The sequence below is a fragment of the Symsagittifera roscoffensis genome, chromosome 6, assembly GCF_963678635.1.
Source record: "Symsagittifera roscoffensis chromosome 6, txSymRosc1.1, whole genome shotgun sequence".
Taxonomy (NCBI): Eukaryota; Metazoa; Xenacoelomorpha; order Acoela; family Convolutidae; genus Symsagittifera; species Symsagittifera roscoffensis.
This window is the reverse complement of record NC_087067.1, coordinates 12,951,681-12,964,571: the sequence shown is the minus strand read 5'-3', so window position 1 is coordinate 12,964,571 and position 12,891 is coordinate 12,951,681. Positions and strand designations below refer to the sequence as shown.

Genomic DNA, 12,891 nt, shown 5'->3' with positions numbered 1-12,891 from the left:
GGCCAGCCGAAATTCTACGGTAAAAAATACCTCATATATGTTATAGATCAATTTGACGAAACAACAGGATCAGCCTCTAGCCCGATTGTCTTGGACAACATCAGCTACAACGAGCCACCACCATTACTGTTACATGAAACTCCTTCGGATGATTTGACAATACTTTCGGACACAAATCTTTCTTGCATTCTCCCTCCTTCTTCTACAGACGAATCACTAAGAATGGCCATTGACAGTCATGATGAGAACGCCGACTTAGATAGTGAACTGTTTATTGCGCAGTTAGAAAATTTTATCAACACTAACAAAAACCAAAAAGTGACACTTACTTTTTGCATCCCTTGGTGCTTTGTCATTAAGTTACTTATTCCTATCAAGGCCGTATTTATCGTTAACTTCTCATATCACCTTATTGTGGGCAGTAAATTTCTAATTTTTAAACGTTCATCATTCCTTCGGATAAAAAACCTTCATTCAACTTACCGCTTAGATATACATAAATTTGGCCAAAATATCTACCTTTTAAGCGCTTACTTTCATTTACATAATACAACCCTCGTTACTTAATTTCCTCTAACTTCAGCGTGGAGTTAATTTGCTTCACTGCGCTATTTTTTTTGCCTAGTTAACCTTCTATAAACCTTAGTGCATAACTACTGTGCTTTATTTCCTTTTTCCGCTTCTCGAAGGGTAGAAAAGGAGCAGTTATTTAATTTTATCAATTCGCAATTCAAAATTTTTCCTATTTTGAGGAATGAGGTGATTCCACTTTTTCATTTAGTGTAATTAGTTCATGCTTAGTCTAATTGATTTGACCGGTCATTCATGCTTGGCGTTGACAGTCTTGTTCTCTCCAGTGGAGAGAATGTTTTCTCACGTTTTTAAATGTTTTAACTTTCAATTTAATTCACTTTTATCCTTTTATTCTTTTCATTGTAAAAAGTAGAGTTAGCTGTAAAAGAAACATTTTATCAGCTCGAAAGTTGAAAAATCTCCAATACTTTCTTTGTACTTAATTTTGAAAAGCTGTTAGATATCTTCTAAAGTTTTTTTGCACTAATTCTAGATTATTTTAAAAACATGTAACTAATGAAATTTACTTCAAGAATTGATTACTTCAAATACTTCATACGTCATGTAAAATTTTGACGCCTTGAGTCCAGTATTTAAAAGATATATAAATCTCTTCAACGATCATTTTAGAGATCCTAGGGTTTAAAATTCACGATTTCTTTCAAGTTTTTTTGTTTTTTTTATTGGTTAAATTGTGGATTTTACCTTTCAGAACTCCCAGCTGAGAAGAAATTGTCCACAGTTTCATTGTTCTCAAATTGGGTGCTTTTTTTTGAAAAAAAAAAAGAGTCATAATATAAGAATCTACACACTCAATAGGCGTTAAGACCATTTTTGAAACTCAAAAGTTGGAAATTTGAAAGTTTTTTATAAAACACTTTATGGTGGAATGTGTAAAAAAAATTATATTTTTGAAGATAGCTTGTGAGTTAGGACTGGAGTGTATAACTCATAGAGTAATTTCGGATAGGGTACACCGTCTGCTCGTCACGCTATCTTATTTTCGGCCGGATAGATTCGTGCAACTTCTTAGTCTAATACCGATCCTAATCTTACTCTTATACTATCTAGTCTCAGGTTGTTTAACTAGTCTCTGCTAGGCTCAATAGATCTAGGGTATACTGGTTTATTGCGGCTGCTGAAGTGCTCGGGAGAGTCCAACTAATTTCTAAGTTAAATTCAAATCTCTCTGGTGCTGAAATTACAAGTAACTTCAGCACTTACAGATAAGTGGGTTGTTAGTTAGATGGGTCATGATTGGTTAATATTAAATACTTTACATTGGTAAAATATCTAATTTATCCAATCATAAAATGTAGTTTAGATCAGGTTCCACCCATCCGGGTTTTACAGAGTTTTTTAGAATAGTTCTTCTGCAATTCGAAGGATGGATGATGGACGTTGGTTTTTTGGCGAACATCATAATTTTCTTCCGTTTCTTCTTTGTTAAAGAAGTTCCAGGAAGCTGGAGTTATAAGACGTTGTGTCTTCTAGTGACAACGACTAAGTCTTCGCAACAAACTCAAATCTGATTTCAGAATGGTTGGCTATGTCAGGTTTTTCTGTTCTGCGTGGAGAACTTCTTTTGTGTCTGATCTAGTTTGGGAATGGCGTGGAGATTGTGCGTGGAGGGGATGCCTGGTTACTCGGATCTGTACGTATACTTGAACATCGAGGTGGTCATTGGTCTAGTTCAATGAAGTCCTTTTCTGCGAAGTCAAGTCGTACTCTAAATCCTTTGAGTTGTGATTGTGAGTGGCATATCGATTGTGGTTGGCCATTCTCTCTCGAGTGTAGTAGGGTTGTTTTGTCTTTAGATGTTCGTCCTTGGTGTTGTATTCTGATCTATGTATTGCATAATGTAATTTACATTTTATAAAACATTTATTAGTTTAATATTTTTTAATTATGATTTCAGTTAGTTGTTTTCACAAAAGCTTTTTGTTTTAGTTCGGTTATTTTGAAGAGTTACTCACCCTTGAGTAGCTCTTATTAAAAATAGAGGTGTGGTCACAAAGCGTGGATGTAGCGCGGTGGGTTAGGCCGGCTATAGAGCATGCTCAGGACGTCCTTCCTGGTGGGTTAGGCCAGGAGTGGGAGTATGATTTCATGCGGTTTTTGTGAGGGGTCCTGTTATGTGACAACGTTTTATGTTGGGTTTGTTGTGGTTTTTCTTATGTCTTGTTGGTTATGTCCTTTTTCCAAAAAGCAAATTGTTCGTGGTATGGGTTTGTCTTTCGATTTTTTTGTGTTTTATTATTTCTTTGTTAGACTTTATAATAGTCTTCAAAAGAATAAATTATCCAGTTTTAAACTGGGTTAATCCGGTTTGGGTACCGTTGGTTTCCTTTTCTTAGTCATGCTGTTATTCTATGATTTGTGGTATTTAGTAAGCTGCGTTGGTTAGTTTTGTTTAGTATATGATTCCTTTCCAACCGGGTTAAAGGAAAGTTTGAAACATGTTATTATATGTTAGAGTTGTTGAGTGTGAAAAGTTGAAACTGAAATTCATTATTTTAAACAATTCTTCGTGGGCGAGCTGTGCGAGTGTGGATAGAATTTCTGTGCGAATGAATGAAAATATCAAAAGGTTAGTACTGCATTTGCATTTTATTAATTTACTGCATAGAATTTGGAAATTTACTGCTAGTTATGGGGGAATTTTAAGTTACAAATTTTCATCATAATTAGATTTACTGCTTGTGGGGAAAATTTTAGAAATGAATTTACTGCATTGGTATTAAATTTATAAATTTATAAGTGTAAGAGATTAATAGAATTTTTGAAATCTGTTTGATGAAATTTGCGATTTTTATTTGTCTTTTGTGGTTTTTGTAGGTGATTGTCGGATGAAGGCTAAAAATCTAAAGAAAACATGGATAAAGTATGGTGAGTTTTTTAATATTTTAATTAGTTAGTAATATTCATTTGATTCATACTTACCTGTTAGTCGTCGGGGAAAAAACCGTGGGGGAAGATGTCGTGGATGAGATCGGAAGTTGTTAGTAGTTTAGCTAAGATGCGGATGATATTTTTAGTCTGAAGCAGTGGCCAAAGCAATTGAAGTGCCTTGATAGTGGTTATTTCTTCAGTGCCAACTGCAAACTCATAAGGTGTGTTTTGGATTAGATTATATAATTTGTGATTGAATTTAGTGTTGTGGATGAATTCTAAAATTGGGATTTCTATAGGTTGTACAAACTCGTGCGGGATAAGGAAGGGTCGGGATTCTTCGGCGTTGAAGGTCTTGGTGATGGGACAGAAGATGTACATTTGGGTTATGGGATCATAATTGCGAAGAATACCATGAAGGTTAGTATCTTTAATGCAATATGTGAAATTTAGGAAAAATGGTGAAGTGTATTTGGAATTAATGAATTGAAAACGATGGTGTGGTTGTCTAGAGGGTGTGTGTTGGTCAAAGTGATTTTGGATGAAGCGATAATAACTATATGTGTGGGTTTGTTTAGTGCGCAACATAATATCGTGTGAGCAGTGTAAATCTCTTTCGTGTGGTGCAAGGAAATGAAAGGTTAGTGAAAATATTTGGAAGCGTTCTTTAAAACTTTCGTATGCTTGTGTGTCTGTTAGTGCTTCTGAAATAATGTGATCAAACTTTCGGTCGAAGATGTTTAGTGTAAATATATATGGTGTCTTGATGAAAAATTTCTCGGTAATTTGTGGATTAGCGAAGCGATCGTCGTCTAAGAATTGATCTTGGTTAGCTCTGATGATGTTGTGATCATAGTATTCGAGTGTATATTCGTTAGCTCTAGGTGCAGTGTGTGTTTTTAGTGATTTTTTATATCCAACGTAAGTAAATTGTCTAGCGGTTAGTGGTGTAGTGAGTCGATATAGCATGTCCGTATTTCGCTCTATATCGATGTGAGTGTTAGATAAAGGTAAGCAAAATATGATGAAGACGAAAGACGTACTTTTAAGAAGACGTATTTTTTAAGAATGCTGAGAATGCTGCGGCCATCTTTTTGACTAAAATTACAAAAATTGAATAGAGTTGTTAAAAACATTTCAAAACTTTTCTAAAATTTTTAAACTTTTCGCCTATATTTTGATATTTGATTCCCAAAACAGCGCTGAAGCATCGGAATTGGTTTATTTTTCAGTAGAAATTTAAATTTTCAGGGTTTGAGTAGAATTTATACGGCGTGTCCTTTATCTATCAAAAGCCTATTTCACGACTGCTTGCTGACATTTTTCGCTCGAAATTAAACTAAAAATCAACTTTTCACCAATCAGTTTTCTTCAGGAAGACGTACAGACAGCTGTCCAGTTTGAGCGTAGCCACGAATAAGTTTGAAAACTACGCCTTCAGACAGACCGAGTCGACGCTCTCCTCTCACTACCAACAACTCACCAGGACAGTCAAGGTAATTTTCAGGGGAGGGGGAGGGGGAGAGGCGGGGTTGAGGGAGGGGGTTTTTCAAAAAACGTTTTTTCAAAAAACTTTTTTTTTTGGAAAAGTTTTTTCAAAAAAAAACAAGTCAGTGTTTTTTTCCTGTATACTTGCGTCCATTGCCTCTTTTCCCTACTGTATGTTGGCTATGTTCTTGAAACTTCCTAAAACAGAGAGTTTCAATAAACAGTTAAACCGCAATAACAAAATACTTATAGGCCTAGTTTTTTCAAGGTTTTTTTATCCGAAAATTGCAAGACAAAACAATTCTTAAAACAAAGCTGTCAATTTTCGGTTTTCTGGATTTTATTGGCCATTTTCAACTGCCTCTTGACTATGATTTTACATTGAGAGGCTGCAATGAAACTTTGCATAACACAGGGCCCAATTTAAATAAAAATCACAATCAATCAACATCTAAAAATTCGCTCAAATATGAAACTAATCAGGTTGCTTATTGAGTTATGACCGAAGTGGTTAACTCATAGAGTAATTTCGGATAGGGTACACCGTCTGCTCGTCACGCTATCTTATTTTCGGCCGGATAGATTCGTGCAACTTCTTAGTCTAATACCGATCCTAATCTTACTCTTATATCTACTAGTCTCAGGGTGTTTAACTAGTCTCTGCCTAGGCTCAATAGATCTAGAGTATACTGGCTTATTGCGATTGCTGAAGTTCTCTTGGAGAGGCAACTAATTTCTAAGTTAAATTCAATTCTCTCTAGTGCTGAAATTACAAGTAATTTCAGCACTTACAAATAAGTGGGTTGTTAGTTAGATGGATTATGATTGGTTAATATTAAATATTTTAAAGTGGTAAAATATCCAATTTATCCAATTATAAAATATAGTTTAGATCAGGTTCCACCCATCCGCGTTTTACAGAGTTTTTTAGAATTATCTTTCTGCAATTCAAAGGATGGATGATGAGCGTTGGTATTTGGCGAACATCATATTCTTGTCCGGTTCCTTTTGTTAAGGAAGTTCCAGGACGCTGGAGTTAGGGACATACAATCGTTGCGTCGTCTTGTGACAACGACTGTGATCCCCAATGAAATCAATCTGATTTCAAAATGATTTGCTATGACGGGTTTTTCTGTATTCTGTAGAGAACTTGTTTTGTGTTCAAGCTCGTCTGGGAATGGCGTGGAGATCGTGTGTGGAAGGGATGCCTCGTAACTCGAATCTGTACGTATACTTGAACATCGAGGTGGTCATTGGTTTAGTTCAATGAAGTCCTTTTCTGCGAAGTCAAGTCGTACTCTAAATCCTTTGAGTTGTGATTGTGGACGGCATATCGGTTGTGATTAGCAATTCTTTGTTCGAGTGTGATGGGATCGTCTAGTCTTTGGATGTTCATCTTTGTTGTTGTGTGTTGATCTATATACTGCAAAGTATGATTTACATTTTATAAAATCATATTAGTTCGGTTTTTAATCATGAATTTAGTTACTTGTTTTCACAAAAGCGTTTTGTTTTAGTTCGGTTATTTTGAAGAGTTACTCACCCTTGAGTACCTCTTATTAAACATAGAAGTGTGGTCACAAAGCGTGGATGTAGCGCGGTGGGTTAGGCCGGCTATAGAGCATGCTCAGGACGTCCTCTCTGGTGGGTTAGGCCAGGAGTGGGAGTATGATTTCGTGCTGTTTCTTTGAGAGGTCCTGTTATGTGATAACGTTTTAAGTTGGGTTTATGTTGTTCTTTTTTATGTTGATTTGGTTGTGTCCTTTTTCAAAAATCAATTTTTTTTTGGTATGAGTTTGTCTTGCGACTTTTTTTTTGTTTTATTAATTCTTTCTTAAACTTTATAATAGTCTTCAAAAGAATAAATTATCCAGTTTTAAACTGGGTTAATCCGGTTTGGGTACCGTTGGTTTTCTTTTCTTAGTCATGCTATTATTTTATGATTTGTGGTGTTTAGTAAGCTGCGTTGGTTAGTTTGGTTTAGTATATAGTTCCTTTCCAACCGGGTTAAAGGAAAGTTTGAAACTTGTTATCGTGTGTTAGAGTTGTTGAGTGTGAAAACTTGAAACTTAAAATCATTATTTAAACAACTCTTCGTGGGCGAGCTGTGCGAGTTTGGATAGAATTCCTGTGCGATTGAATGAAAATATCAAAAGGTTAGTACTGCATTTTAATTTTATTAATTTATTACATAGAATTGTAATTTTACTGCATTTGGGGGAAATTTTAAGTTACAAATTTTCATCGTATTGAGTTTTACTGCTTCATGGGAAAATAATTTATAGATTAATTTACTAATTTTGGTATGAATTTTATCACATTAGTTAGTGCAAGATGTTAATATATTTTAGAAGAATTTTAACAAGTTTGTATTTTTATTTTTCTTTTCTGTTTTGTAGATGATCGTGGTGTGAAGACTAAAAATATAAATCAAACATTGATAGAAAATGGTTAGTACTAATTTTAAACTTATTAGTGAAGAGTATTTTAAATTATACTTACCTGTTAATCGTCTGGGAAAAAGCCGTGGGGGAACATGTCGTGTATCATATCTGATGTCGTTAGTAATTTGGCTAGTATGCGAATGATGTTTTTAGTTTGGAGCAGTGGCCAAAGCAATTGAAGTGCTTTAATGATTTTTATTTCTTCAGTGCCTACTGCAAACTCGTATTGTGTTTTGAATGAGGTTATATATTTTGTGATTATATTTAGTATTGTGAATGAATTCTAAGATTGGTATTTCTATAGGCTGGATAAATTCATGCGGGATAAAGAAGGGTCTGGATTTTTCTGCGTTAAAGGTCTTCGTGATGGGACAAAATATATACATTTGTGTTATTGGGTCATAATTGCGGAGGATGCCGTGGAGATTAGTATCTTTGATGCAATAAGTGAAATTAAGGAAAAATGATGATGTGTATTTTGAGTTAAGAAACTGAAAACGATGGTGTGGTTGTCTTGATGGGGTATGCAAATCAAAATGATTTTGTATGAAACGATAGTATGTATATGTGTGAGTTTGTTTAGTGCGTAACATAAAATCGTGGAAACAGTGCAAATTGCGTTCATGTGGTGCAAGGAAGTGAAAGGTTAGTGAAAATAACTGAAATTTGTCTGTGAAACTTTCGTAAGCTTGAATATCATTTAGTGCTTCAGAAATGATGTGATCATATTTTCTATCAAAAATATTAAGTGTGAATACATATGATGTTTTGATGAAGAATTTTTCTGTTAGTTGTGGGTTAGCGAAGCAATCTTCATCTAAAAATTGGTCTTGATTACTTCGGATGATATTATGGTCGTAATATTCTATTGTAAATTCGTTAGCTCGGGGTGCAGTGAATGTTTTAAGTAATTTTTTATATGCTACATAAGTAAATTGTCTAGGTGTTATTGTTGCGGTGAGTCTATATAACATCTTTTTGTTCTTTTCTATGTCATCATGAGTACTAGATAGTGGTAGGCAAAGGGGGTTAGTAAAATGATAATAAGCTGTCCAATGAAGTGTGGGCATGAGAACATGTTCATCTACGAAACTTCGTGTGTCATTAGTGTCGTTAGGTGTATTTAATGTATATTGTGGAAATGAAGGTAAGGTGATTGCTAGAAAATCTTTCGTGTTGGTGTGTTGTGGGTGATTAATATATTCGCAGGCTGTTCCTGGTTTGGTCGGGAATGGATGATTCGGGAATTTTCTTTTAAAAGTGCGATAAGCTCGGTTAGTGCTACTAGGTGTTTCGGTGGATGTGGATGATTGTGCTAATGATGCAGTGTAAGCTGAGGAGGTTGTAGGAGTAGATGGGTTTGAGGATTCTACTGTGGATGAAAATTGATGTATTGTGAGGGTGTTAGGGTGTATTAACTGTTGTTGTAGGGTGTTAAAATTATCGAGTTTCTGGGAAATTTGGGGGGTATCTGGAGAATTATTATATGATTGGTCTGAATGAAGTGGGGAATAGGTTGGGGTCCCTTGCGAAGCATAAGAAGGAGTGAAAACGGATGGGAGTGAATTAATTGTCGGGATTGGTTGAAAAGGGGGTTTTGAAAAAACTGAGGAGTTGGTCTGAAAATTATTTGATGGAGATGGTTCGGAATCTGCAAATTCGTCAGGGGTTTCTGTATTAGGGTTATTAAGTTGTGAGATAGAGTATAAAACTGAAGAATCTGAGTTAGTATCCGAATTTGTGCTTAATGATATATTAATAATTGGAAAATTGGGTGGTGGAAAGCAAAAAGTGGGATTATTGGGATTGGAGTTTGGAGGTTGGCTGGGTGGGAATTTGAGCGGTGTAGGGATCCAAGTTGTCGGCTCATCGTGGGCTTAAAAAAATGATTATTTTGAGACTGAAAAGTGGTGGTATGGGCTTTTTCTGTAAATTGCTCGTATGTATTATCATCTTGTGAATGATGTGTCATTATGTGTTGGATGGGACTTTGTGTTGTATTTGGTCTAAAATTTGGATTATGTGTGATTGCGAGGTTTCGAAAATTCCGTGGAACTAATGATAATGGATGGTTTTGTGGTAGGAATGGCAACTGTGGTGCGGTAGGTGTTATATCTATATTATTATGTTCTTCGTCGTAAGTGTTCTGTCTTGTGGATATTTTCGTGTTATATTCTTTTATTTGTGCGTCTAGAAGTATTTTGTTTATTGATGATGAAAAGATTCCAAAAAATCCTGCAAACAGTATGCGTGCTACACTTCCTTGTCTATTTACTTGTGTGTGTATAGCGCATGTGTTATAGATTCCTTTTAAGAGTGAGAAAAGAAATCCTATAAAGTTAAACATTGCGTATAAGATAGTTAATTTTTCTAAGATGTAATAGGGCCATCCTAGAAAATCTAGAATTTCATTTTTAAGGGTGACAAAACTGAAAATATTTATAGGTGAAATATCTTGTGGTCTGTATTTTTCACCGTTTAGATATATATAATCTTTAATGTCTTTAAAATATCCGCTATAATCTTGTGTATCAATAACTGCAAATCCTGCGGTTTCGGCAAGTTTTCTTAAATTTTGATCAATTGACTGTCTTTGTATAGTGTCCATTTGTGTTAATAATTGTTGGAATTGTTGTGTTCTAATGTGGTGTTGGATATCTGATTTAGAATATATTCCAATTGATTGTAAATCAATATTTGGGTTACGAGCAATAGCTCTGATGCTTTCGGGTGAAAATTTTTTGAGTGATTGCATTAACGTAGGGCATGGAGTAAGGAGATAGAATTTATCTTCATCAGGATTCAATTGTACTACATTGTGGCTATTTTCTGATCCACATGGGACTGCGGTATCCCAAAAATATGTTCGTCTTGAAAGTGTGTCAACAAAATCTACTTTATTTTTATAGAATATAGGGATTCTTTTATAACAACGTTTATCTTCAAAAACATAGAATGGTGATACTTTTTTGGTACAAGTATAAAACCATAAAATATTTCCTTCGTAGTCAAGAAAATTTGATCTGTTTCCGGACAATAAGTATCCTGCGTAGGGTATTTTCAATACTGCTAGTGCGAGTGATTGTAGGATTTGTGTACGTTCTAATTCGCATAGTTGGTGAAGTGTTTCTAAAGCGGAGATTGAAATTTCTTGAAAAATTGGGCTAATTGTGTAGTCTAATTTCATATCAAAGTGAATATCATAGTGGATATTACCAAAATAGGTGTTATTCATTAGGGATAGTTCTTGTAAACGTGTGCTTCTACTATCATGTGGCTTTAGTTTTCCACCAGGTTGACCTGTGCTTTTTTGAAAGTTAACTGGATGTATGATGTTCCTTCGTTTAGAGGGTGACCTGTGGCATAAGGGTCAAATTTTTTTTTCCAGTGGTCATGTCGAAACCTTTTCGTATTCGACAAGTATTTCAGAATAATGTGTTTTATAAAGTGGGTTTCTGTATTTGCATGCAATTTCTGTTTCTTGATAGATTTGGAAACGTGTTAATTTATTTTCTATATCATGAATATTTCTAAAATCATTACTTTGTTTTCGGGATGGACTTTTTTGTTCGTACGGAATTGATTCTATAAAATATTTTTCATGAAATTTTATCATTCGAGTGTGTATTTTTGCTACTTGAAATGTTGTGCATGTATCTTCGGGAAACCAAACATTTGTTGCTTGTGTCCGTGTGGTATTGTGTCCGTGTGGCAATAACTTGATCGTTTTTGCAAGGTAATCTAATTCCTTGATAGATCATTGTGTTATCTGATAAATCTCGTGTGAGTTGTACTTTTTCGAGTTGTATTTTCCAATCGAAAAACATTATTTCTTGGTATCCTTTATTTTTTGTGTGTGCTTTGCAGTTTGAGGGATCATTAATTCCAATGTGTGGTATCCAGTGTTTATCATTTTTGTCATAAGTTAATCTTCCGTGTGCGCCGTTGTATGGGTATTTTTCATCTAGTTTTATATGTCCTTGATATCTTTCAAGTTCTGCTTGATGTACAGAATCGGCAAAGACTTGAAAATATACTATTTTTCTGTCCGTGTTTTTATTTTCTTGTGATGTTTAGTCTGAGTAGTTCGTTTTTACAATCATCGGGATTTAGATGTAGAAATCGTTCTATATTACTTTGGTAAAATTATTCGTGATCAAGTCGGTTTTTATTTCCGTTTGAAACTTGTGAACAATGTACTTTCTTTTCGGAAAATTTTGCTGTAAATTTATGTCCTGCAACTGTTGTTGCTCGGGCGTTTGAATACAGTGTCGCTATTACATTTGTAGTTTCTATAGCTTGTGGTTCTGTTTCGCTTTGTGATATTTGATTTATAGCATATTTAAGTAGTGTTTTTTGTTCGTTTTCTTCACAGTCGTAGTGTGTTACTAATAAATCCTGGGGTCCTGTGCGAGGAGAAGGATTTGTGTTCTGGTCGGAAAATATTAGAAAAAAGATGTGTTGAAATGTTAATATTTTTAGAATATACATGTGTATGATAATCCTGAGTATGGGTTATAAAATGTGATGTAACCAATTGTGTTTTTGGTATATCTGTCGTACTTATATATCACTTCAGTTGTTATAAATGGTGGTGGTAGCGATTGAGCTGTTGTATTAGGTGGGTTTAATGGGTAAAGGTGTTGAACAATATTATTTAATTTAATCATGATTTCGAGTTTTAATTGGAGACTATTTTGTTGGAGTATTTGGATGTTATGTTCACGAATGTCTTCGTGGATATCTTGTCTATAATGTAGTCTTTTGAGTGCCCAACTGTGAAGTCGGTTACTTTCTTGATGTTGTCCAAATAATGGTGAGGGTGCTGTGAATGTGTTCCAATCTAATCTTAATGGGATTTTTGTTGATGATTGTTCTCGATATCTAGCGTCGAGGTTATTTGGAAAATTTAAAGGGGAAGGTGTCGGTGAAATTTGGCTTAATGATGGTGTTGATGGTAGCGATAATGTTTCTGGTAGTGATGATGATGTTGTTGTATCCGTAGAAATATTTATTGGGTCGTTTACTACGTTCGGATCACCTTGTGTAAATGAGTGCGTTGTCCAATATGGTAGTCGTGCTGTGAGATTGGGGGGGGGGGGGGGGGGGTTAAAGGGATTTTCACATATTTGTTCAGATGTCGGTGTTGAACCTAAGTAATCTGAGGGTATACTTGAAGTGCTACGTTGTGAAAGGAGTGGGGGAGTTTCTGGTAATGTACTATTTGGGTTTTCTGGAGTAATTGGTGTTGGTGATTGGGGTATGTCAAAATGAACTCGGGGGGTTTGAAAATTTCTACTTCGTCGTGGGTTTAATATTTGTCTATTTATTTCAACTGTATTTTGGTTTTGACTAATGTTTCTTATTCTATTTAATTCTTGTGGTAATGTTGGGTATAAGTTATATGTTGGTTCACTTAGGGGTGCCTGTCGCTGAACTGGTTCTAATGGTTCGGATAAGCGAGCGTGTCGTTCTTCAAAAGTGTATGGGTTAT

General features: G+C 35.0%; 1 protein-coding gene across 1 annotated transcript in view; it reads left to right on the top strand.

Moving 5' to 3' along the window:
* Positions 1-4,432: 4,432 nt before the first annotated feature.
* Positions 4,433-12,891, top strand: part of LOC134848600 (receptor-type tyrosine-protein phosphatase kappa-like) — a 31,748-nt gene continuing 23,289 nt past the window's right edge. The window contains exons 1-2 of the mRNA XM_063866117.1: positions 4,433-4,458; positions 4,841-4,961. Of these exons, the coding sequence (XP_063722187.1) occupies positions 4,433-4,458; positions 4,841-4,961 (147 nt within the window). The remainder of the gene's footprint in view (positions 4,459-4,840; positions 4,962-12,891) is intronic.